This window comes from Oncorhynchus tshawytscha, linkage group LG18 (genome assembly GCF_018296145.1).
Source record: "Oncorhynchus tshawytscha isolate Ot180627B linkage group LG18, Otsh_v2.0, whole genome shotgun sequence".
Classification (NCBI taxonomy): Eukaryota; Metazoa; Chordata; class Actinopteri; order Salmoniformes; family Salmonidae; genus Oncorhynchus; species Oncorhynchus tshawytscha.
In genome coordinates, this window is record NC_056446.1 from 15,218,781 (window position 1) to 15,245,956 (window position 27,176).

The 27,176-nt window shown below is 43.9% G+C and overlaps 1 protein-coding gene across 3 annotated transcripts in view; it reads right to left on the reverse strand.

Moving 5' to 3' along the window:
- nkain2 (sodium/potassium transporting ATPase interacting 2) overlaps positions 1 to 27,176 on the reverse strand; it is a 169,277-nt gene that overhangs the window by 16,508 nt on the left and 125,593 nt on the right. For 2 of the 3 annotated variants that reach the window (XM_024377969.2, XM_024377971.2), the window contains exon 4: positions 18,611 to 18,814. In XM_024377969.2, coding sequence (XP_024233737.1) covers positions 18,611 to 18,814 — 204 coding nt within the window. The remainder of the gene's footprint in view (positions 1 to 18,610; positions 18,815 to 27,176) is intronic. The other variant, XM_024377970.2, reaches the window with a different exon arrangement.

The window sequence follows — 27,176 nt, forward strand, 5'->3', positions numbered from 1 at the left end:
GTTTAGCCAACATGGCTTTCTTTATAATCTGTGTTTATCGTTTAATCAGATCATTGAACTAAAATGCATAAAGACATAATAAGCTATTTTGTATTTCATTTCTACCCCGCCTTGCCTGATAAACAGACACAGTTATAAATCTGAGCAACCACAGATTTAAAATTCCAGGAATATTTCAAGGTCTTGCCCTCATTTACTCTAAATAATGTGGCGCTCCCTTCCTCCCCCTCTCCCCCTGCTCTGTCTCTGTAGCTGGCTGGGAGCACAGGCCAACACTCACACAGATGCAATACATCTCCAGACTGGGCCATTTGCATAATACTGTGCCCTGATGTGAAGGACACATGCCACACACGATCCGGGCCCCACCACTCACACAATACACTGCACACTTTACCCATTAGGAGCACTGAGAAGGTGAGACAAAGGAGCTGTTTTTTGTTTGTCGCATGGGCGTTATTATCAGACAGAAACACAAGACACACACACACACACACACACACACACACACACACACACACACACACACACACACACACACACACACACACACACACACACACACACACACACACACACACACACACACACACACACACACAAAGCTCCTCTGATTACCCAATGGCAACTCATTTTGAACCGTGTCACAGGGTGTAAACCTAATTTGTCTCCTGTAAATAGAGAAGGGTATTCCTATGATAAAGGCTCCTTTATACACAAACCGTTCTACTCCGTAGGAAATACCACTGTGACGATGACTCCCGATGGTAGGTTAAAATTAGATTCTATACATCTGAATAATACATGCAGAGTTACTGAGGAAACCATTAATAATTGAGAATAAGTCTGGGAGCATGATTGATCTCACCGCAAGTATTATGAAGCCGCGTCTCCTCAGAATAAACACAGACACACAACACCGCCATTCTCTATTGTCTGGGTGGGAGTCAGACACACGTCTCTACTACATAGCTTCATAACCATCACTTTCAAAAAAGCAGCTTTGTCCAGTTGACTTTGAATATGACTGATTGCATTACTGTTCAAAGGCTGATTGAATCAGGAGCCTTATAAGTGAATAGTCTCCTATGTTGTGCAGCTGATAGCCACGACACTGAATGAGTGGCATGTTTTGCACGGGTGCGATAGCAATCGCATGTTGGCCTTATTATTGTTGGAGGGTGCTGTTGCATGCATGGATCACATGCACATCACTGCTCAAAGGTCAAGGAGTGTTGAGGCAGAGGACACTTTCAATCTATGTGCAGCACTTGTGAAATCCAACTGGCATGACAATGCAATGTACTGTAATAGGAGAGTGGTTTCAAAACGGTTCCATTCATTCTGAATGCACCAATTCAGCCACGGAGAAATTGACTAGAAACATTCTCCAGCATTAGAAATATTTTGACTGAAAAAAAAAGGGTTTCATATTGGTTGTTGGAAATCAAATTCATACGATGGCTATTGCATTTTGGAAACTAGATAAGGCCAGACAAAATTGATTCACTGTTTAACGTATTTTCCCCCCAGAAAAGTGAGGCAAGCGAGCGAAATTTTTTATAAAAAAGGAATAAGGAATAACAGTACTTTACCATATTGTCCTAGGCTATATGGACATGAACAACAGGTGAAATATTCAATTTCAGACTGATTTTCAGATTATTTGTAACGATTATCGTACAATCTTTAATCATAGTACAATCTTTAATCATAAAAAATGTTGTTTATAACATGCACAATAAGAAGCATCAATCTACAGTTGAAGTAGGAAGTTTACATACACCCTTAGGCAAATCCATTTCAACTCAGTTTTTCACAATTCTGACATTTAATCCTAGTAAAAGTTCCCTGTCTTAGGTCAGTTAGGATCACCACTGTATTTTAAGAATGTGAAATGTCAGAATAATAGTAGAGAGAATGATTATTTCAGCTTTTATTTATTTTGTCACATTCCCAGTGGGTCAGTACACTCCCAGTACACTCAATTCGTATTTAGTAGCATTGCCTTTAAATTGTTCAACGTGGGTCAAACGTTTCGGGGAGCCTTCCACAAGCTTCCCACAATAAATTGAGTGAATTTTGGCCCATTCCTCCTGACAGAGCTGGTGTAACTGAGTCAGGTTTGTAGGCCTCCTTGCTCGCACACGCAAGCAAATTCTGCCCACAAATTTTCTATGGGATTGAGGTCAGGGCTTTGTGATGGCCACTCCAATACCTTGACTTTGTTGTCCTAAAGCCATTTTGCCACAACTTTGGAAGTATGCTTGGGGTCGTTGTCCATTTGAAAGTCTGATTTGCGACCAAGCTTTAACTTCCTGACTGATGTCTTGAGATGTTGCTTCAATATATCCACATAATTTGCCTACCTCATGATGCCATTTATTTTTTGAAGTGCACCAGTCCCTCCTGGAACAAAGCACCCCCACATCCCCGTGCTTCACGGTTGGGATGGTGATCTTTGGCTTGCAAGCCTACCCCCTTTTCCTCCAAACATAATGATGGTCATTATGGCCAAACAGTTCCATTTTTGTTTCATCAGACCAGAGGACATTTCTCCAAAAAGTTCGATCTTTGTCCCCATGTGCAATTGCAAACCGTAGTCTGGCTTTTTTATGACGGTTTTGGAGCAGTGGCTTCTTCCTTGCTGAGCGGCCTTTCAGGTTATGTCGATATAGGACTAATTTTACTGTGGATATAGATACTTTTGTACTGGTTTCCTCCAGCATCTTCACAAGGTTCTTTTGCTGTTGTTCTGGGTTGATTTGCACTTTTCGCACCAAAGTATGTTCATCTCTAGGAGACAGAACGCGTCTCCTTCCTGAGCGGTATGACAGCTGCGTGGTCCCATGGTGTTTATACTTGCGTACTATTGTTTGTACAGATGAACATGGTACCTTCAGGCATTTGGAAGTTGCTCCCAAGGCTGAACCAGACTTGTGGATGTCTACAATTTCTTTTCTGAGGTCTTGGCTGATTTCTTTTGATTTTAGCCTATCAGAAGCTTCTAACACCATGACATCATTTTTGGGAATTTTCCAAGCTGTTTAAAGGCACAGTTAACTTAGTGTATGTAAACTTCTGACCCACTGGAATTGTGATACAGTGAATTATAAGTGAAATAATCTGTCTGTAAACAATTGTTGGAAAAAATGTATGTATACAGTTGTGTACACAGTTGAATTCGGAAGTTTACATACACTTAGGTTGGAGTCATTAAAACTTGTTTTTCAACCACTCCACAAATTTCTTGTTAACTTGTTATGGCTGGGGGCAGTATTGAGTATCTTGGATGAATAAGGAGCCCAGAGTAAACTGTCTGCTACTCAGGCCCAGTTGCTAATATATGCATATTATTAGTAGATTTAACATACTTTAGTAGAGTATAACAGAACTCATATGGCAGGCAAAAACCTGAGAAAAATCCAACAAGGAAGTGGGAAATCTGAGGTTTGTAGTTTTTCAACTCTTGGCCTATCGAATACACAGTGTCTATGGGGTCATATTGCACTCCCTAAGGTTTCCACTAGATGTCAACAGTCTTTAGAACCTTGTTTGATGCTTCTACTGTGAAGTGGGGGCGAATGAGAGGGGACTGAGTCAGAGGTCTGCCAGGCATGAGCTGACCACACGCATTCACGTGATAGTTAGCTTGAGTTCCATTGTAATTCTACAGACAAAGGAACATTATTGAAGATTTATGTTAAAATCATCCTAATAATTGATTCTATACATCGTTTGACAATTTCTACGGACTGTAACGGAACTTTTTGACTTTGGATTACTGGGCTAAACGCGTGAACAAAAAGGAGGTATTTGGACATAAATGATGGACATTATCAAACAAATCAAACATTTATTGTGGAACTGGGATTCCTGGGAGTGCATTCTGATGAAGATCATTCAAGGTAAGTGAATATTTATAATGCTATTTCTGACTTCTGTTGACTACACAACATGGCGGATATCTGTTTGGGTTGTTTTGGTCTCTGAGTGCTGCACTCAGATTATTGCATGGTGTGCTTTTTCGGTAAAGCTTTTTTGAAATCTGACAGAGTGGTTGCATTAAGGAGAAATATATCTATAATTCCATGCATAATAGTTGTATCTTGTATCAATGTTTATTATGAGTATTTCTGTAAATTGATGTGGCTCTCTGCAAAATCACAGGATGTTTTGGAACTACTGGACATAACGTGCCAATGTATACTGAGTTTCTTTATATAAATATGAACTTTATCGAACAAAACATACATGTATTGTGTAACATGAAGTCTTATGAGTGTCATCTGTTGAAGATCATCAAAGGTTAGTGATTAATTTATCTCTATTTCTGCTTTTTGTGACTCCTGTCTTTGGCTGGAAAAATGGCTGTGTTTTTCTGTGACTAGGCACTCACCTAACATAATCGTTTGGTTTGTTTTCGTCGTAAAGCCTTGTTGAAATCGGACACTGTGGTGGGATTAACAAGAAGTGTTTATTTAAAATGGTGTAAAATACTTGTATGTTTGAGGAATTTTAATTATGGGATTTCTGTTGTTTTGAATTTGGCGCCCTGTACTTTCACTGGCTGTTATCATATCGATCCCGTTAGCGGGATCTCAGCCCAAAGAGGTTTAACAAACTATAGTTTTGGCAAGTCGGCTAGGACATCTACTTTGTGCATGACACAATACATTTTTGTCTGTACATTTTTAAATTAAAAAGTAAAATTGTCTGTAAACAAGTGTTGGACAATTTTTCCAACAATTCTTTCCTCCCCTCAGCAGCTTCCATTGCTATACAAAGTCTACAAATGTGAGCATGCTAATGCATGTGTTGAAATCCTGGATCTTGGCTTTTCACCTACCCCTGCATCTTACTTCCAACACCTCACATTTGACTATCTATAGTATTATAATCAAATATTTTACTTCACCCAACCATGTTAGAGATCGGCAGGGAAAATATAACTTCAAAGGTCCTTCATACAATTATTGATGTGGAGGACATTTCCCAGCTAACCTATTTCCTCATAAAAAGTGGGCACAATCCTGTAGTTTAATCCATTTTCAGGTGCTGATGTGGCATCACTCAACCTATTTCTGTCTCAGTGTAGACTCCCATTTCAAACTGTGAGCGGCTCACTTTGTGCAAAAGGTAATTCACATATCCTTGACCCCATCCTCCTGTGTTCCTTGGCTCGCTGCGGGTGACTTTGCTCCTTAGCGTTTATAGACGGGGCAGAGCTGCGTACCATGCCAACAACTGGTTATTTGCAGCCACATCTCACAGCTTGCACCAGCAAACAGACTTTCAGTGGAACCTTAGCTTTTTACTGGGGTTGCATCCCCGGAAATGGAAGCAAGCTGCAACACATCAAGGGCAAACATCTAAGTACATTGACTCCATTAAACCTTTTAAATAGGACAACTGCTGGCATACAGACTCTTGTAAAACCAGAACTGGCTCAGGGAAATGCTGATTGTATATATTTTGGGGCATTTACAGAGTACGCTAAAGGTTCAATGTGTGTTTTATTACTCATCACAATAAAGCCAAATGGCATTTCAGCAGTTCCTATAAAATGGTGCTTTCTGTTGGCCACATATCAGAGCGGTTGGGGGTAGATGCTGTGGATGGCAAGCTGATGCATCACTCTAAATGAGGTACTGCATACACTGTGGGTAATACTGCACAAGCAGGTTGAGGACTTGTGAAAGCCTCGCTGAAATGTTTCCCTAGTATTTAACCCCATACCGAGAAGAAAAAAGACTGGAGAACATTTGGAAAATGGGCCCTGAGCAATGTATTCAGGATTCATGATAATTCAATGATGGCAAAGCATTACCCCTCACACATTCACAACCATCAAAGACAGTTTAATCTGCACAGTATGCAGTAAGAAATGGGCGGCAGGTAGCCTAGTGGTTAGAGCGTTGGCCCAGTAACCCGAAAGGTTGCTGAATCAAATCCCCGAGCTGACAAGATAAAAATCTGTCCTCCTGCCCCTGAACAAGGCAGTTAATCCACTGTTCCCGGTAGGCTGTCGTTGTAAATAAGAGTTTGTTCTTAACTGACTTGCCTAGTTAAATTTAAAAAATAACCCAGTAATGCTACTGTTATTCTAATGTAAGACTACATTCAATAGTGCATTCCCAAGTGAATGTCTCCTAGTGTAACTTCTTATATATTGATACATCAGTGTATCATTGTTTGACAGTGAATTTTTGAATCCTTAAAAAATAAGATATTGAAGAATTCATTAGGTTCCATTCAATGTAGACAGAACTTTCAGACTTTCAGCTGTGAGCTGGGCCCATTCTTTGGGTGTAATTAAAATAAACCTCTGTGTCTTCAATAATCTTCCAACCTTAGAGCAGAAAGCAATTGAGTTCTCTTCATTCTAATCCTCCTTGGGCTCTTCATCTGAATTAGTCTCCCTACAGAAGAAGGAGAGGCTCCACAGCAAAGACCTCCTGAGCTTGTGCTGTGTGAGTTCCACATAGGCATTGGTCTTGTTAGGTAGCTAAGTTAACCGTTTACTTCCTTAATCATGGCCAAGGGCCAAGCTCATTGACTTCTCTATTGAGTCTTCGGCTGGTGGGCATCATTTTGTAAGAGGAGAGGAGGAAAAATGGTCAAAGGAAAGATTTATATACTATAGGCTGTAGTGTAAATCATTGTACATAATGAAGGAGGAGAGCATCCTATTCCATATATAGTGCACTACTTTTGACCAGCCCCTGATCAAAAGTAATGGACTATAGGGAATAGGGTGCCATTTGGGAAGACACGCTCCTTTGTGTGATTAGAAATACATTTTGTAATCAATACGAGTGGTTTCAATAATCAAATACTTGTAATTGAAAAAGTGAAAATTCAAATGAGGATGCTAAAAATGTCAAACCTCTCCAATAATAAATGAGACAAATTTTCTTGCTGAATCATTCATGCTCTCAAACGAGTTAACGTCATGAATCATTGGCCGCAGTTTTCCAGAAAGAAGATGACAGGATGAATAGAAAAGAAACTGGCCTGAAAGAGTTTTGAGAAATTGAAACATGACATATTTGAAGTAAGAAGATATTTCACAAAGTAAGGAGAGATTCCACCAAACCCGATCATTCTGTCACAGTGCAAATGTTCCGGAAGCCCGAAAATATTCACATTTTTACTCTCAAAGAAGCCCGACGGTAAGTACACATGGCTCTATGTGGCAGAAAATGTATTTTGCCCTGTACCCCAGACAAATCATAAGCCAAATGCGAAGCTTTAGAAAACTAGCATAATGCAAATGAAAGTAAAATGACTAAGCAACAGGCAATCAATTTTAAGCCGCTAGATAAAAAATACATGAATATGAAGGATTATTCGACATTAGTCTGAATCTCTTGCCCAAACCTGGTAATGTAATTATGAAATATGCACATTTAGCAGAATCACTGAATGTTGAAAGAGTAGGTGGTTTAAACACATCATCTCTACTGAAAGGTCACATTTATTAAGTCATTCCCTAAAGAAATCATTGATAATGATCTTTAACAATATTATATGCCCTGTATGGCTACCCTGATATTTCTAGGGAATCCAAAGAGATAAATCAATGCATTGTACTGAGAGAGCTCTTTTACTCCAGGATAGCTGTTGCATTGTCCCAGTGGTACCAAATGATCAGAAATGAGACAGAAGTCTTCTTTTCCAGTGAGGATACTGTGATTCTTCAACGACATTCATCAGACCCAATTTTCCACTTTCACAATTGAGAAGGCACTTAACCATAGAGGAGAATGAGTCACTTTTTGACATAGCAATGTTACAGCACAATAAACACATGGGCGGTGCTTCCCTCTCACTCTCCTCTCTCCTCAAACACACAGAGATGCTTGTGAAGTGTTTGCCCATTATTTCCCTCTTACAGTTTCCCATTTCCTTTATACCTCAGAGAGAGACATGTTTAAAGTCCCACCAGCCAGGCTAACATGCCATGGCCAGATAGGATTGAATTGAGAAATCGCTTCCATTATCGCATATTTCTATTCGCTGTGCACTCCTGTTGACAAAGAGTCAAGATTGAAACGAGAACCCTTCGACTCTGTTCAATAGGCTGGTTACGTGACATGGATGTTGCACGCATGTTGACTGACAGAAGGTTAAGGTGGAATGACCTTTACTGGGTTTGCACTGCTTGGTAACACTACCCACACAGGAAAGGACTATTTGTTCTCATTGTCACCGGTCAGGGTTACAGGTATGGGTCTCGAGTAGACCATTAAAGGTACATTCCATATCCTTCTATCTATATTGATGCTGCTTCCACTCATACCCACACACGACTACAGTATTAAATTGATGGAAGTGACCCAAGGTGGGTTAGCTAATGTGTTTTACCGCAGGCAAAGCATCTCAACATAGACAACTCTGCTTAATTGGTTCTGGTCTTATTGGCTAACCTTATTGGCTTTGCAGAGATACTTTCCTTCACTTGATAATCATTCATTATGTGGCCCTTAGCTCCCATATCCATTGTCCAGGGATTGATTGCTTGCTGTAAAAGCCAACTCTGAGCTAGGAGCATAATTGCTCTTTGTTTACTATAATGCATTCAGACATCTCCCCATTGATCTAGGCCAAAATACTGTTTGAATACCGAGCCGAACTAGCCTTTGTAATGTACTGAGCCCTGATAGCCTTGAGTAGATGCTTGCTTTGTATTCTAAGCGTCAACTCTCCAAATTAATGGCAAGCCAGCTAATATCGGCCTGCCAAGAAGATGGTAAAGCTGATGGTAGTTTTGACCTCTATGCAAAGAGGGGAACGCAAACAAATTCTTTGCAAGGTAGTCGGAGATGCTCAATATACGCCTGACTATCGGTATAATTCTAATGGTGAAGTCTGATGCACCCATGTGAAGGTTGATAGATTTTATTTATAGATGTTTTATTTATAGATTTTCTCCTAAATATGAGGGTCATGGTGAAAAATTGGGAGGTCATAAGTCACTTGGTGTACGGCCTGCGTGACTTCCTGATAATTGGTTTTGTGACCTCCCAAAGCCCTCACGGAGTGAGTAATGGCCATTTTATAGCACGTCAGAGATATTTTCTTTCCCTGACGAGGCATAACGGATTGAAGTGAAAGGTGCTCTCCTGACAAACGCTGTGATAGACAACGGGATTGAAAGATCAACACGGTGGGAAGAGAGGAGAGAAGGGTGGGAAGAGAGGAGATTGAAGAGAGAGCAGGACTTGTGTTAGGCACTGGAGGGATAACACAGGAAGTGTGTGACAGAGGCAGGGTCAAACGCCTTCTTAACACTAGCTGAATATCTCAACATAATTCAACACATTAAGAACATGTGTCAGCACACTGTCGTCGCCATTTTTCATACACTGAGGCTGTTTGCTCTTTAGCCAAACACAATATATACCTATTGTGAAAGCGGAGAGCTTACAATTAATCTGCCCCTTGTCAAGACATATGCGGCTGAGCTGAACGTCTCTACAGTGTATCCTACATGTCACAATGATAGACAGCTATTTCTTATTACTCTGACAATGTTGTGTCGTGACCGAGGCTGTAGGCTGCTACGAACACAGTGTCAGTGTGTCACTACAACGCTGTACCACGGACAAAACTTTGAGATTGAAAAATTGGATGGCAGTTGAGGTCTTTAAGACCAGCGTTTCTACGCATTTCAGACACTGTCGTCTTGTCTGTGTGTGTGTGTGTGGGGGGGGTTGAAGCCACCATTTATTCAAATGACAGCCCCAGCCCTAGCCCCAGCCCCAGCCCTAGCCCCAGCCCCAGCCCCAGCCCTAGCCCCTGCAGCGTCAGTGCAGTGCTAGCCCCAGCCCCAGCCCTAGCCCCAGCCCTAGCCCCAGCCTTATCCCCAGCCCCAGTCCCAGCCCTAGCCCCAGCCCCAGCCCCAGCCCTAGCCCCAGCCCCAGCCCTAGCCCCTGCAGCGTCAGTGCAGTGCTAGCCCCAGCCCTAGCCCCAGCCCCAGCCCTAGCCCCAGCCCCAGCCCCAGTCCTAGCCCCAGTCCCTGCAGCGTCAGTGCAGTGCTAGCTCGCCTTTTTTGTCCACTAGTATCAATCACCTCAGTGGTGTGGAGGGAGACTGATCATCTCCAGCTCTGTGATATGGGACGTCGTCGGTGTTGGGAGTAAAAGGCTCCCGCAATTAAAGCAGCTGAATGAAACACTGTGCTCGCAGCTCACAGGGTCTCATCAAGCGGCGTCCCATGTCGTTTCTGACATTTGAAAAATAGGCGCCGCTTTCGCCCTCCCTCGCCGTTGATCTCGCTCTCGCTCTCTGGCTTATCAGATGAGATGCTCCGACACTTCAGAGATCCCGACAATATCAGCTCCCCTGTCACTCAACACAGGCCCACGCCGTTACTCATTCAGCCACAACAACAAGCCCATCTCACAGAGAGTGGAGAACGAAGAGACACACAGAGAAACAGGCTTCGAATAAGAAGAGAGACAGACATGGGGAAAGGGGCCTGAGATTGATACTGAAGCCTCTGTGATAACGTCGTGAGCCAGACTGACAGATGTCTCGTGAATGATTTGCCGAGCATGACTCTGTTTCAACACAACAATTAGTCTAAGATCGCAATTCCGTGCGGCCATGGTCTCTGTGTGCCTTTAGGGCCTAACATTTAATGAGGCCAATTGATTCACTTCCCTCAAGGTGTTGGCCACTGTCAAAACTGATCCATTTTATTACAGACATTCACTATTCACAGAACTGATATCTAAAAAAATGGCTTTCTATAAATGCACAGGCGTGAAACACGTGTAGTCTTTGGCGAAGAGAAATTGATTGTCGAAAGAGGCGGAAATTGGAGTGAAGCACCTATCCTGGCTTAATGAATTGGATTCATCTATCAATGTGGACTTTGCTTTTTTGTTTAATTCGACATTGAAAGACTTGGATGAGGAAAAGCAAAGTGTTTTTCCATCGTTGGTGCATCAGAGGAGCAGATTCCTTCGCCATAACCTCCTCCAATCCTCTTAAAATTACTTCTGACCAAATTGGCTTAGTGTTTGCTTCATATTTCCCAGAGAGCCCAGTCACCGGGTCTTCAATAATCTTTCCATTCTGTTATCTTTTTTGAACAATAGCCATTGAAATGAACATTGAAGGCAGTGGGAGAGTGTCACGTTGGTATAAAGGGATCGGGAGACAGGCGCAGGAATGCGTAATAGGGACTTTTATTGACCCAAATTAAAGCGTGCCATGTAAAGGCATGGGGACGAAGACCAAACAAACACGTATACAAAACACAGGGTTGAAACCCAAAACAAAAGATCGAGGAGTACCTCGAGTAAATGCACCGGGGCGAGACCCGTAACATACATGCACACAATGATTCCACACGGGACGAAACCTGTAATCATCTGCACAATACAAATGGCAAGAAAGCCCAAACACAGTACAGGTACTCACACGACCAACGGACATTGTAACAATAAATCGACGAGACAATGGTGAACAAAGGGCACACTTATACAATTACTAATCAATGGGAATAGGGACCAGGTGTGCGTAATGACAGTTCCGGAGGGACCCGTGACAGTACCCCCCGAGGACGATCACAGGAACGCAGTGCGGGGTCGATCAGGACCTGACGCAGCTGCCGAAGTTGCGGCGCCTGGACGGACCAGTCACAGTGTCTCCCTTAATGGTCCATTATTCTATCACGTTGGTATAAAGGGATCGGGAGACAGGTGCAGGAATGTGAAATAGGATTTTTATTTACCCGAATTACAGCGTGCCATGTAAAGGCACGGGGACGAAGACCAGACAAACACGTATACAAAACACAGGGTTGAAACCTCGAATAAATAACCCAAGCGCACAAACCCGTAATCATCTGCAGAATACAAGTGCCACGAAAACCAAAACAACACAGCACAGGTACTCACAGGACCAACTGACATTGTAACAATAATCGACAGCCCAATGGAAACCAAAGGGCACATTTAAACAATTACAATCAGTGGGAATGGGGACCAGGTGTGTGTAATGACACAGTTCCCAAGGGATCCGTGACAGAGGGGTTCAGGTAGAAAATAGAAATGAATGTCTGAAGACAGAGAGATAGGGAGAGAGAGCAATTTTCATCCCATCATGACAGAAATGCCAAACAACAGGAAGATAAATGGAAATTAAAATGGTGGGATCATATGGAGAATAAAACACACAAGGTATTTCCACTACTCCCATAATAGATCACAGCAGCAAAGCAGAGATGACATTGTTTAAACACATAGGGTTTATGATAATTCTCCCACTTCATCAACAGGCTAAATTCAGAGAAGGGTAAATAATATCACGAAGTGCATTTACCATTAACCAGGCAAATACTACACAAAGGGGCTTTCACAGTGCCTGAGTGACAGGTGAAAATAGGAAACTTACGGTTATGCCGTGCGTCCCTTTAATCTTCTAGCTAATGGACCCGGGCCATAGCTCTTCTCTAAACAATTACACTCACATTCAAAGACCCACTCGGAATCCCTAACCAAGGAAAAAGCAATAGTACCATCAGATGTAATTATTATTCATTACAAGTGTCATTGAAAATATTCTCATAAAGCACATCACCATCACTATTAACCGTGTTAATAGTCTCATTTATTAAAGTGTATTCCTGCCCTGGGCACAGGACGCCTGTTGTGTGTCTGTACAGGTTGGAGGATGTGATGGAGGAGTGGAGGGGCTGTGGACTCCAACAGCTGTCTCCTCCAGTAAGAAAACATTATTCCTCCCAGTGTGTGTGTGTGTGTGCGTGTGTCTATGTGTGAGTCTATGAAATGTCTTGCTGGATATGGGGGGCCTGGACACAATTGTAAAGCTAAGGTTTGACAGTAAGTGGTGCTAGCCAGGAGTTCAGCCTGCTACATATACTGCAGCCCTATGGCACCTGTCATCGGAGGCACCCGTCAATGGCAAAGTTGGCTCCTTTTCTACAGACCGAGTCCCCTTACGACTCCATAGAGCTGTGACTTTACTGCATATAAATGTGCAACTATTAGTAGCAGCAATACAGTAGCAACTGGCACTGACTCTGACAGTTCATATCAGGGTTACTTCAATTACTTTTGCATTAAACCATGTCCTTGTCCAAACACAGTCTGTGCACATGCTTTGAATAGAACAGTTAGTCATACCTTCATCATTCCTCATCAAATAGTTTTGTTAGAATGAACGTGGAAGCTCTTCTGATTCATGGCTCTCCTCGGGTTGACTGGCTCGCTGTTCTTAGAGGATCTGGCCCCGGGGCTCTGAGGCGTCAGCCATGCTACTGTGTACCGGACACAGCTCATTTAGCCGCTTATCCAGCCATATGAAATGGCCGCCTCTCTCTGTCCCCCCCCCAACCCCCCTGTTCCCCAGGCTCTCCCCTGGACCCTGGTGGCGTGTGCTGTATCTCTGCTCTGTGGCTCTGTGCACCGCCTGGCCCCGACGCCACTGTACTCCTCTCCTCTGCTCTCTCCCAGTGCGAAGGAAGAACAGAGAAATCTGCCTGGCAACACATCAACGTCTTCCTGGCTGCACTCGTCATCTCCCAGAGGTTGACTGCAGATAACAACTGACAAGCAGCCATTCTTATAGACAACAAAAAAATCATCACAGTAGCAACACCAGTGAAAAAAAGAGGTTGGATGGCATGAGACCTACACAGTATATGTCAGTGTTCTGTACATTTTTATGGTTAACTGCTTCTGTACAGTAACAGTAGGTAGGTGTGAGTGTTATTTTCAACCATGGGAGAGTGCGCTGGGGCTCTTCTCATCCAGTGTTGCATTACACTAATAGGTTCATGCAGCAGACGATGGTGCAAAGCAACATGGCTGGACCTCGCCACGGTACGGTGCTGAAGGTGAGACGGAGGACGTTAATCACCTAGAGTGTTAACCATAATCAGTGGTTCAACTCCCACGCAGAGCTGTGTGATTACACTCCCAGAGCAACCTTACCTACCACAGCATGATGCACCACTGTGCTACCGAGATGAATTTATCCCACAAGGAACCCAATCAAGAATGTCTTGAACTGATATTCTTCCACCGACTAGCTCAGAACATTAACACATTCTCCATAGATAATGACATCCTATGGTGGTGGGAACCGAGTGTAATTGCAGATGGGATGGGGCAAAAGAACAGTGAGACATCACAGTTTCGGGCCGAACCTCGCAACCCTAGAGCTGAAAATACCATATGGTCCCTCAGCTAAGTGCCACCAAGCCCAGCAGTCTCATGTTGACAGTGTCACAGTGACCCCACTGCAAACTGCTTGGGCTGTCTTTATTACACTACTTTGGTAAAGGGTCACTGCGCCAATTAACATCTTATTTATCGTCCGTAGCTACTTGCCCGCCTGTCTGATGTTGACAGCAAAACAAAGACAGCTTCACTCAGACAACAAAGACAGGGAGGACTGGAGGAGAGGGGAGGAGTAACATCAAAAGATCCTCCAGCGATTTCAAACCCTTCCTCAGTCCCATCCAAGGCAGGCTTCTTAGTACCATGCACTATTTAATTACTTTGAGACGGAGGCTTCCTTATGGCGTAATGACGCGTACCGCCATACTAATGTCTAGGCCGGTTGTAAATGAACGGATGAGGCCCCTACATCCATTCTCCGCTTTGAGAGAAACCTCATTAACGGAAGGTGTTGCTCTGACCCTTAGAAAAGAGAGCAGCAGAATAACAGTGAGACTTAGGGATCGTCTTCTGTCGGAGCCAAGGAAGCTGCCTAAAAAAAGAAGTTGGTGGGTGCGTGGATGACAGGGAAAATGCTTCCTCTGTAATCCTTATAATTATCTCTTTATTGTCATCATTGTGGTTCACACAGGGAGGCCCTTTCACTGCGGACCATTTTCATAGATATTACTGAATTAGATTAACCTCCCAGGTTATTTTCATTAATACATATGAGATAAGACATTATTACTTGGGTACATTGTACCCAATCAAATGACTGTACTTCAATGAAAGAAGAGGGACAACCAAAAGTTGTGGATCAATTGTGTTCTTGTCTGGCAGAGGGGGAAGGAGAGAAGAGGAGAGGAGGAGAAGAGAGAGGGCGGTTGTCTGCGCAGTTAGCAGATCAAAGAGCCACTCATTCATTTTGGGGGAAAGATAATGAACCAGTCATTTCTTTCCCTGAGATTCTCACGCGAGGAAACAAAAGCCATCCCTTATCCATTAAAGAGGTGCTGGGGAAAATTGACATTGTTGCCTCGTGCTGCCAGACACAATTAAACAGTCTTCCATCCGCGTCGAACGTCTGAGATAGGAAAAGTATGTTTGGGATGCAATTGTGCCTCGGAATGTTTCTTAGCCCAATTATGATGTCCGTCGCTAAGACCTCCAGTGCAACGCAAAGCCGCTTACAGAGGGTACTCCTCGTGAATGGAGTATCGGAGGTAATTTAGCAAATTGATTCTAGATTCAGCCCAATGCGTTCCACTAAGCTAGTAAAAAGCGACGCAAAGACAACAGCAGCTTACAATACAAATGCATTATGGCAACATGGCACAGTTATTATGGGAATACCGGTATGTGTAAAGCTGTGGTCTAGTTTCTAGCTCCATGGTTTATATAATGTCCAGTAGATACTGGACACTGTGGCCAGGTCTGCAGATTGAATGGCTGTAGACTTTGGCTCACAGCTATCAGCCATAATGACAAAGCACGACACACCACTTCCCAAATGCCTCCACTACAGAAGCTAGTGCTCTGAACCACTCAGGCCCAGGTTTTACTTTATATAACAGTACATAACAGACTTCGGGACAGTAGCTTTGGCATAAAACTTTTCATGGATTTGTTCACTCTCCAAGCATATTTTAGCCTTTGAAATGAAAACGGTGCAGCGACTCTCATTTTATCCTCACAGAAACGTGTTTCTAGTCTATGCAAAAGGGATGTCGGCAACATTAAAAGACGGCACCTGAATATCAGAAAGAAGTATCAAACCATTGTATTATTATTGGGCTCCATGCAGGCTGTGTAGTAATGAAGAACCCCCCCGCTCATGCAGCTCAAAGGTTTTGCTGACACCGACACCCGTCTTGTCCCCTTCGATGTTTCAGGGAGAACTTAATTCAATCATTGTCATATTGATCCTGACACCCAACATTCTCTTGACACCACGCTACTGAACCAGCTCCTGTGTTTAGGAGACTAAGCGTTATTGAACTTGCAATAATTCCAATCATTTTCTACATAATATCTGACAGGCTCTAAGCATATTTCTCACTGGGGTTTGGGATTGTGTTCATGTATCTATTCTATTGTACTGCAAGAGAGACTCGCTGAACATGTGATGGAATATACTGTAGACTCGATGCACAAACTTGGTTTGGTGAGTGCAATAGTCCCTACAGTAGACAGATCATACACAGCGCTAAAGGGAACAATGATCATCCACCATCTCACGGTTGTTTTCAATCAAAAACAACTTAAGTGTTCGGTTTATGACTGAAAGGTTTCCATTGTGCAGAGTAAAATACATTGAGATGCGTACAATACCTGAAGAAGTATCTCTGAAATCAAATCCAAAATAGGTGGCACAGTGTCTGACAGAGTTTAAGAATAGTTCTAACTCCAGGCAGGTAAAGTATCGGGTGGTTGTCTTTCACAAACTGGCTGGAGAAAATGTGTTCTCCTGGGATCTATCTATGTGGAACCCTCGACATGATCACTGACACAGCAACAACACCCTGCTCTGTTACATCAACATTCCCCTAATTACACAGCGTACATTTAGTCATTCTGAAATATCCTGGTGCATTGTGGGAATCTCCTGCTCACACTGAGAGCCTGAGGACTATAATCACAAGTGGCGGGAGCGAGAGAGGGAAAGAAAGATACACTGGGGACAGTTTTCCCTGCACACACACACACACACACACACACACACTCTGGAGGGGAATGGAGGGAAAACCAATCGTCAATAAGGGAATTGCGTTTCCTCTGCCACCCCCTGGGATGGCCCAGTGCCAAGCCACTAAAAGCTGCCGCCAGGCCTAAGCCTGCACTTTCAGAAAGATGAAGAGTTGTTTTTCCCGTTGACAATTTTCTGCCTTATAATATTGCTGCAAGGCCATTAGTCACTATAGTAGTAGGCACCTAGTAATACGAGACAAAATAATGTGTGTTTCACATCCCATTGGCATGTCTCAGCATTGATGACTGTGCACAGGCATACGATTAACTTCTTCATCCATTACCTCATATCACAGGTAGACAGCCTAACTAAACTGAAAACAATATGAACATTTCTGTGCAAAATATCATGGTTCACAGGGGTATCATCATCGTAGCCCAAATATAAAAGCCTCTTCATGTGAAACAAGGTCAGTGTACAGTCTTCCAACTCCAACAAAAAGAGTCCCACATGCCCAGAGCCTAGGCTCCAACCCGTCCCCCTGCTGAGATGAGAGGGAGTGTAGCGGGTAGACTAGCAGCCAGACTAGGTCTACATACAGGTAACTTCCAAAATAAAGGAAACACTTGAGTAGATGAGGGATACTAAGTATTTTGAAAGCAGGTTCTTTCTCACAGGTGTGGTTCCTGAGTTAATTAAGCAATTAACATCCCATCATGCTTAGGATCATGTATAAAAATGCCCAGTTGTCCATTATTTTGGCTACCATGGCTAGAAGAAGAGATCTCAGTGGCTTTGAAAGGGGGGTCTCAAAAGGAGCATAGAGGGTTTAAAGGGAGTGTGTGTGTGTCTCAGTCACCAGATCTCAACCCAATTGAACACTTATGGGAGATTCTAGAGCCGCGCGGCGTTTTCCACCACCATCAACAAAACACAAAACGATGGAACTTCTCGTGGAAGAATCGTGTGGCATCACTCCAACAGAGTTCCAGACATTTGTAGAATCTATGCCAAGGCACATTTAAGCTGTTCTGGTGGCCTACTATACTTACAGAGGCCTACTATACTTACAGTGGCCTACTATACTTACAGTGGCCTACTATACTTACAGAGACCTACTATACTTACAGAGACCTACTATACTTACAGTGGCCTACTATACTTACAGTGGCCTACTATACTTACAGAGGCCTACTATACTTACAGTGACCTACTATACTTACAGAGACCTACTATACTTACAGAGACCTACTATACTTACAAAGGCCTACTATACTTACAGAGACCTACTATACTTACAGAGACCTACTATACTTACAGAGGCCTACTATACTTACAGAGACCTACTATACTTACAGAGACCTACTATACTTACAGAGGCCTACTATACTTACAGAGACCTACTATACTTACAGAGACCTACTATACTTACAGAGGCCTACTATACTTACAGTGGCCTACTATACTTACAGAGGCCTACTATACTTACAGAGACCTACTATACTTACAGAGGCCTACTATACTTACAGCGACCTACTATATTTACAGAGGCCTACTATACTTACAGAGGCCTACTATACTTACAGAGGTCTACTATACTTACAGAGAGCTTCTATACTTACAGAGGCCTACTATACTTATAGAGGTCTACTATACCTACAGAGGTCTACTATACTTACAGAGGTTTACTATACTTACAGAGGGCTACTATACTTACAGCCAGAAGGATCTGCAGGGAGCTATGGGCCACCTCCACATACTGGTACTCCAGCAGACAACCTGCGATGCTGATGTAGCGGTGGTCCTCCGGGGCCCAGGACGGAGGGGGGGTGACCGGGGTCACCCTGCAGCCTGGACCATTCTCCATCCACCAGGACCGGTGCATGGACATGTTGAAGGTCATGATCAGGTCACTGTCCTGCTGGCAGAAAGGAGAGGGGGGGTTGAAATACCGTATATATAGGTACTACTGTACTGTAGATCAGGTGTTTATGTGGAAAGGGAACAACATTAATATTGAGGTGACATTCATATTGAGCTATTTTATGTAGAAATGCTAGATAGTCGAGTACGTTTTGAGTATATCTACAATGGATTTTCTGTTGTAGGTGTTCAGCTACTACCGATGCCTTCCCCAGCCATAGTGGAGTCAGTGCAATTACGTGCTCAAGCTTAAGCACGATTACACCTCAGTCAGTCTGGCAGTGATTTAACAACGTAGGTCAAACACCCAGCGCTCCACAATATTCTAATCAAGCTAAAATGTGTTCGTTGGCATGGAACAATGGCTAAAAGGGTGAAAAACCTCCCCTCTGTGACTTCTCTACGCTACCACTTCCCAACTCTTTAAAAAGGCTGCATTGCCTACAGGGGATTGAGATTCTAATTTAATGCAATGTGTATTTTACTTTCATTAATAAGCCTATTTGTTTTAAAGAATCATCTACCATTCTAGAGTGGAAAAAGCATTGAGCTAGTGCTGCTTTGGTAATGTTCTCGGTTAAGTTAAAAGCTTTGCTTAACATTTTGCAACACAATTATTTATTCTGCCTCTTTCCCGGCATCTCGGGAAGGCTATTAATTCTGAGCAGAACAAGAGTGTACAGAGGGTAAAACTGAGCCAACATGCATTCAGCTTTTGCATGCCATTAATTCTACAATCAAGTGACGGAAGAAAGGGCTATTAGGGATCAGGTTTTTCTGTGCCATTTCCAGTGCTAGCGACCCAAACTCCGGTATACAAAAAGTAATTGTGAAACCCCGGGTCATTTGAGTCATCAAGCAGAGGATCATTCGAGTTGGTACTGAGCGGGAAGTGTGCGTGCACACATCCTTAAGCTGGAATGAATGAAGAGAGAATAAAACGTTGACAACATCCATCCCAGGAATGGTCCTACTAGCTCTCAAGCCTCTACCCTGTTCTCACACCTACGAACACATGACCGAATGCATTCGATGCACACATTATCAGCCTGTGCTAAACTCTCCCTAAAGACCTGCATTTTGACATTTCGACTCACATTTAAGAGCACTGCTTAAATCAGACAAGTGTGCCTTCCAGCCTTAGCTGTAGTATTGCCCACTCTGCAGTGTATCAGTTATTTTAGCATAAAACCTTGGTATTTGGCATGGAGACAAACATTCCCTCTCACTTACAAAACCAAGTAACACCACCCAATTCACTTTCATCCTACCAACACTTGTCAACCAGCTCCTACTTTTCTTCTCTCCTGCAGAAGGGAATGAGTCATCTGGGGGATTGGTGTCAGTGGCATTATTGCCTGTTGTTTAAAGGCCATATCAAGATCTATCACTCCTCTGCCTCAATAAATGGCACCAGTGTTTGTCCACAGCAGGATGTGGGTGTTGTGGTAAACTGCTTTTAATTCATCTTGAAATACGCATCAGTGGGAGACGTTTGGCTGGAGCCTTGCCAACCAACAAACCCACAGCATCTTTTTTTTTATCTGCTTGTTTGTTTCATTGCGGAGTGGGTATTGATGCAACAGGCTCTCTAATACAATCAGAAACTCAAGGCCTTATCCGGTAGGTCTAGTGCCAGACTGCTCAACTATTTCAGATTGTAATTACATGAAAACCCACATAAAGGACAAAAAAATACATGAAAGAAATACTTGTAACTTACAGAGTACCTGACCTGTGATAGAACAACAGCCTGCTCTAACGTGCAATCTTATGTACAGTCGTCCTAAACACGTTAGCTGGACTAGCACACCTCTGCCTGTCCCCTAGCACCGAGAGTGGACCGGCTCGGTGCCTCATGCCGTACGACAGGTGTGGTCTCATGCCTCCTCGTATGGAGACAGACAAGTGGAACATAAAGACTGCTAGATGTGAATAGAAAGAGATGGGGGGGGGGCAGCTGTCTACCTCTCTGTGTCTCCCTGCCTCTGTATCTGCTGTAATGAACGTCAGTCGTGTGGCTGAACAGCATCCATCATCCGTCAAGTTGCGGGATAGAATGAGTGGCGAGTGTTCAGCTCAGCTCATCACTGTTCCATATGCAGTAGTACAGGGCTGCCTTCCTTACTAGCAGCCAAACACCTCTCCACTACCCTCTGACTGACTGGCAGTGTGGTTCAGCATCAACTGGAACCAGTACAAGGACAGAGTGAGAGTTGGGTGTCACTGAGAGTCGACTGATTGTTATTACTCCTCCTAAATAGTAAGGTGATGATGACTGGGCTTTCCCCAACGGTTGTTGTCCATACTTGATGACTGCAAAAGGATAGGCTAACACATCCCTGACAACAAAGTAGAAGAAACCAAGTCGCCAGAGAAAAAGGTGGAATAATTGAGAATCAGCCATATGCAGTATCTGTCTTACATCTGAAGGGAACGAAGAGGAGTATTACAGGAGTTGCACGGAGGCTTTACTTTGCTCTCTACGTCCCCGTGGGTTCCATTTTTAGGGCTTTGTACTCTCTTGTTGTTTCATCAGCCAGAGAATCCTTCGAAAAACAGAATGAATTCAATTCAAATTGGCGACAACCTTTCGAATATGAAATCAAATCAAATCAAATTTATTTATATAGCCCTTCGTACATCAGCTGATATCTCAAAGTGCTGTACAGAAACCCAGCCTAAAACCCCAAACAGCAAGCAATGCAGGTGTAGAAGCACGGTGGCTAGGAAAAACTCCCTAGAAAGGCCAAAACCTAGGAAGAAACCTAGAGAGGAACCAGGCTATGTGGGGTGGCCAGTCCTCTTCTGGCTGTGCCGGGTGGAGATTATAACAGAACATGGCCAAGATGTTCAAATGTTCATAAATGACCAGCATGGTCGAATAATAATAATGCAGAACAGTTGAAACTGGAGCAGCAGCACAGTCAGGTGGAAGTTGAAACTGGAGCAGCAGCATGGCCAGGTGGACTGGGGACAGCAAGGAGTCATCATGTCAGGTAGTCCTGGGGCATGGTCCTAGGGCTCAGGTCAGTTGAAACTGGAACAGCAGCATGGCCAGGTGGACTGGGGACAGCAAGGAGTCATCATGTCAGGTAGTCCTGGGGCATGGTCCTAGGGCTCAGGTCCTCCGTTAGAGAGAAAGAAAGAGAGAAGGAGAGAATTAGAGAACGCACACTTAGATTCACACAGGACACCGAATAGGACAGGAGAAGTACTCCAGATATAACAAACTGACCCCAGCCCCCGACACATAAACTACTGCAGCATAAATACTGGAGGCTGAGACAGGAGGGGCCAGGAGACACTGTGGCCCCATCCGAGGACACCCCGGACAGGGCCAAACAGGAAGGATATAACCCCACCCACTTTGCCAAAGCACAGCCCCCACACCACTAGAGGGATATCTTCAACCACCAACTTACCATCCTGAGACAAGGCTGAGTATAGCCCACAAAGATCTCCGCCACGGCACAAGCCAAGGGGGGCGCCAACCCAGACAGGATGACCACAACAGTGAATCAACCCACTCAGGTGACGCACCCCCTCCAGGGACGGCATGAGAGAGCCCCAGCAAGCCAGTGACTCAGCCCCTGTAATAGGGTTAGAGGCAGAGAATCCCAGTGGAAAGAGGGGAATCGGCCAGGCAGAGACAGCAAGGGCGGTTCGTTGCTCCAGAGCCTTTCCGTTCACCTTCCCACTCCTGGGCCAGACTACACTCAATCATATGACCCACTGAAGAGATGAGTCTTCAGTAAAGACTTAAAGGTTGAGACCGAGTTTGCGTCTCTGACATGGGTAGGCAGACCGTTCCATAAAAAATGGAGCTCTATAGGAGAAAGCCCTGCCTCCAGCTGTTTGCTTAGAAATTCTAGGGACAATTAGGAGGCCTGCGTCTTGTGACCGTAGCGTACGTGTAGGTATGTACGGCAGGACCAAATCAGAGAGATAGGTAGGAGCAAGCCCATGTAATGCTTTGTAGGTTAGCAGTAAAACCTTGAAATCAGCCCTTGCTTTGACAGGAAGCCAGTGTAGAGAGGCTAGCATATATTACATTGATTGAGCATTAAAAAGCACTGACACTACAAAGGCCTACAAATTGGATGGGTACACTTTTATGAGAGTGGCATTTGAGTGAGTTAGTCTGTAGATACATTCCTGCAACACTACTTTCAAGGTCTAAAAAAAATATATGCTTAACTAGCCCTGGTTGGGGGGATTTGGTTGTTTGAACACAAAAGAGGGACAGTCACACTGTTAAGCACAACAGCCAGCTATGAAAGACACCCAGATGTTCCACTTTAAAGGAGTAGGAGCATTTCTCATTCTTCCCATGGTATCAGGGGTGCAAAATTCCCTGCAGTGCACAGGAAGAGATCAAGAGAGCAGCTTTTCTGTATTTAAAGACTTCAATCCAAGTTCTAGAGGAGTTTAACTGGAAGACTGTCCTAACAACACTAACAGGAAGGAAGAGTGTCCTGACAACACTAACAGGAAGGAAGAGTGTCCTGACAACACTAACAGGAAGGAAGAGTGTCCTCTCTCTCCTTTCACAATATGCTGATTTACAGTTGAATGCCTATCGAAGTGTGCATTCAAATACCACTAAACAATCCTGGGTGTGTCTTTGAATTGAATTCCTTGCACTCGTGGAAGTATGCAGAGGCAAGTGCTGCACAGAGCTTAGTATGCTTTCTGTAGGAATGTTCGAGGGGTGACTGTAATCAGAACTGGAGAATGACATTGAGAGAAAGCAATCTGAAGGTATTTGGAAAGGATCAAGATCAATACCTATCATCAGCGAACGAGTTGAAGAATTCAGAAAGGTATTTTCAGTATTTTCTTGGAATTTCCCATATTATTTTCTTGGAAGTACATGCTGAACCAATGGCTGATTACCTCGACTAGGCTGATTGTGCAAGTGTGTGTGGTACAAGGAGAACCAAAAGAATACACTGAATTAGATTGGGAAATAATTGTCTTGCTAAGCAACAGAACACGTGTGTTTCCTGCCGATTAAAATGAGTCATATTCAGAGAAAGTTGATATTTAAAACAAAGACTCTTAGTCGGTGTCAAGTGGCTTTCACGCAACATTAATTGCACCATGGGAAAGATGCATTCGTTCAGTGTGAACTTTAAGAATACTGAGGCTTGGTGGCTAATGAGGATGGAATAGCGAAGTGTCCTGTGTCCACAGATACACTTAAGGCAGAGCTACACAAACACACACTGTCAAACATCTTACATTATTATAAACACTATTCAAGGAATCCAGTTATCCTTTAATATCCTCCCATATCACAAAATGAAAGAGACCACACTATCATGCAGTTACATTACTTGACATATAATTTAGTGGGGTGGAAAGTAGCCTAGTAGTTAAAGCGTTGGGCCAGTAACTGAAAGGTTGCTGGATTAAATCCCTGAGCTGACAAGGTAAAATTATGTTGTTCTGCCCCCGAACCAGGCAGTTAAGCCACTGTTCCCCAGTTGGCCATCATTGTAAATAAGAATTTGTTCTTAACTGACTTGCCTAGTTAAATAATGATTCAATTCAAAAATAATTGTGGCTGGTGATTTTAATGCAGGAAAACGGAAATACCTTTCACCTAATTTCTACCACACACAGAGACGCATACAAAGCTCTCCCCCGCCCTCCATTTGGCAAATCGGACCATAACTCTGATTCCTGCTTTACAAGCAAAGACTCAAACAGGAAGTACAAGTGGCACGCTCAATATGGAAGTGGTCCGATGAAACGGATGTTTCGCTAGCCCAGGACTGGGATATGTTCCGGGATTAATCGGATGGCATTGAGGAGTTGTCCCCACAGTGACCATAGGTACATATCCCAACCAGAAGCTGTGGATTACAGGCAACATCCGCACTAATCCGAATGCTTATAAGAAATCACGCAACCCCCCGACGAACAATCAGACAGGCAAAGCGTCAATACGACGCGTTCCCGACGACTGTATGATCGCGCTCTCCGTAGCCGATGTGAGGACTTTAAACAGGTTTACATTCACAGAAGGATTACCAGAACAAGTACTCAGAGCATGCGCTGACAAGCTGGCCTCTCTCTGACTCAGTCTGTAATACCTACAGTACATGTTTAAGCAAACCACCATAGTCCATGTGCCTAAGAACACCAAAGTAACCTGTCTAAATGACATGAAATGCTGGTCATGGCTCACATCAACACTATCATCCCAGAAACCCTGGACACACTCCAATTCACATTTCGCCTCAACAGATCCACAGATGGCGCAATCTCTATTGCACTTCACACTACCCTTTCCCACCTGGATAAAAGGAACACCTACGTGAGAATGCTGTTCATTGACTACAGTTCAGCATTAGACTCCATAGTGCCCTCCAAGCTCATCACTAAGCTAAGGACCCTGGGACTGAATACCTCCCTCTGCAACTGGATCCTGGACTTCCTGACAGGCCAGCCCCCAGGTGGTGAGGGTAGGCAACAACACATCTGCAACGCTGACCCTCAACATGGGGGCCCCTCAGGGGTGTGTGCTCAGTCCCCTCTTGTACACCCTGTTGCTGACAACACAACGGTGGTAGGCCTGATCACCAACGAAGTTCCTCAGTGTCCACATCACTAAGGACTTGTCATGGTTCTAACACACCAACACAGTCGTGAAGAGGGCACGACAACAACTCTTCCCCCTCAGGAGGCTGAATAGATTTGTCATGGGCCCTCAGATCCTCAAAAAGTTCTACAGCTGCAGCATTAAGAGCATCTTGACTGGCTGCATCACCGCTTGCTATGACAACTGCTCGGCATCCGACCACAAGGCACTACAGAGGGTAGTGGGTACGGCCCAGTACATCACTGGTGTCGAACTCCCTGCCATCCAGGACCTCTATAGGAGGCATGTCAGAAGAAGACCCTAAAAATTGCTGAAGACTCCTGCCAGTTGGCATTCTCACTGCCAGTTAAGCTGGTTGGGTCGGTAACCGAAAGGTTACTGGTTCGAAACCCCAAGCCGGCAAGGTGAAAAAAATCTGCTGTTCTATCCGATGGCGTGGATGTCGATTAAGGCAGCCCCCCGCACCTCTCTGATTCAGATGGGTTGTGTTAAATGCAGAAGACACATTTTGGTTAAATGCATTCAGTTGTGCAACTGACTAGGTCTCCCTTTTCCCAAAAGGCACCTGAACAGCTTCTAGCCATATGACTGATGAACAGTTAATCAAATGGCTACCAGGACTATTTACATTGACCCTTTATTATCATTTATTTATCTTAGTTGTTTTGCACTGACTCCATTGCACTGGCTGTATGCACACTCACTAGACTCTACCTACACACTCACACATACAACAGATGCATATTGACGCCATACACACACACACTTTCACACACAGTGCATTCGGAAAGTTTTCAGACCCCCTGACTTTTTCCACATTTTGTTACGTTACAGCCAAATTCTAAAATGGACAAAATAAATTGAGCTGTTTCCATTGATTATCTTGAGATGTTTCTACAACTTAATTGGAGTCCACCTGTGGTAAATTCAATTGATTGGACATGATTTTAAGTTAACAAACAGATCACTGACCATTTCGAATCGCACCGTACCTTCTCCGCTGTGCAATCCGGTTTCCGAGCTGATCACGGGTGCACCCCAGCCAGGTTCAAGGTACTAAACGATATCATAACCATCATCGATAAAAGACAGTCCTATGCAACCTGGCCAAGGCTATTGACTCTGTCAATCACTGTATTTTTATCGGCAGACTCAACAGCCTTGGTTTCTCAAATGACTGCCTCGCCTGGTTCACCTACTTCTCAGATAGAGTTCAGAGGGTGTTTAATCGGAGGGCCTGTTGTCCGGACCTCTGGCAGTTTCTATGGGGGTGCCACAGGGTTCAATTCTTGGGCCGACTCTTTTCTCTGTATATATAAGCAATGTCACTCTTGCTGCGGGTGATTCCCTGATCCACCTCTACGCAGACGACACCATTCTGTATACATCTGGCCCTTCTTTGGACACTGTGTTAACAAACCTCCAAACGAGCTTCAATGCCATACAACATTCTTTCCCTGGCGTCCAACTGCTCTTAAACGCTAGTAAAACTAAATGCATGCTTTTCAACCGATCGCTGCCTGCATCCACACGCCTGACTAGCATCACTACTCTGGACGGTTCTGACCTAGAATATGTGGACAACTACAAATACCTAGGTGTCTGGCTAGACTGTAAACTTTCCTTCCAGACTCATATTAAACATCTCCAATCCAAAATGAAATCTAGAATCGGCTTCCTATTTCGCAACAAAGCCACCTTCACTCACGCTGCCAAACATACCCTTTTAAAACTGACTATCCTACCG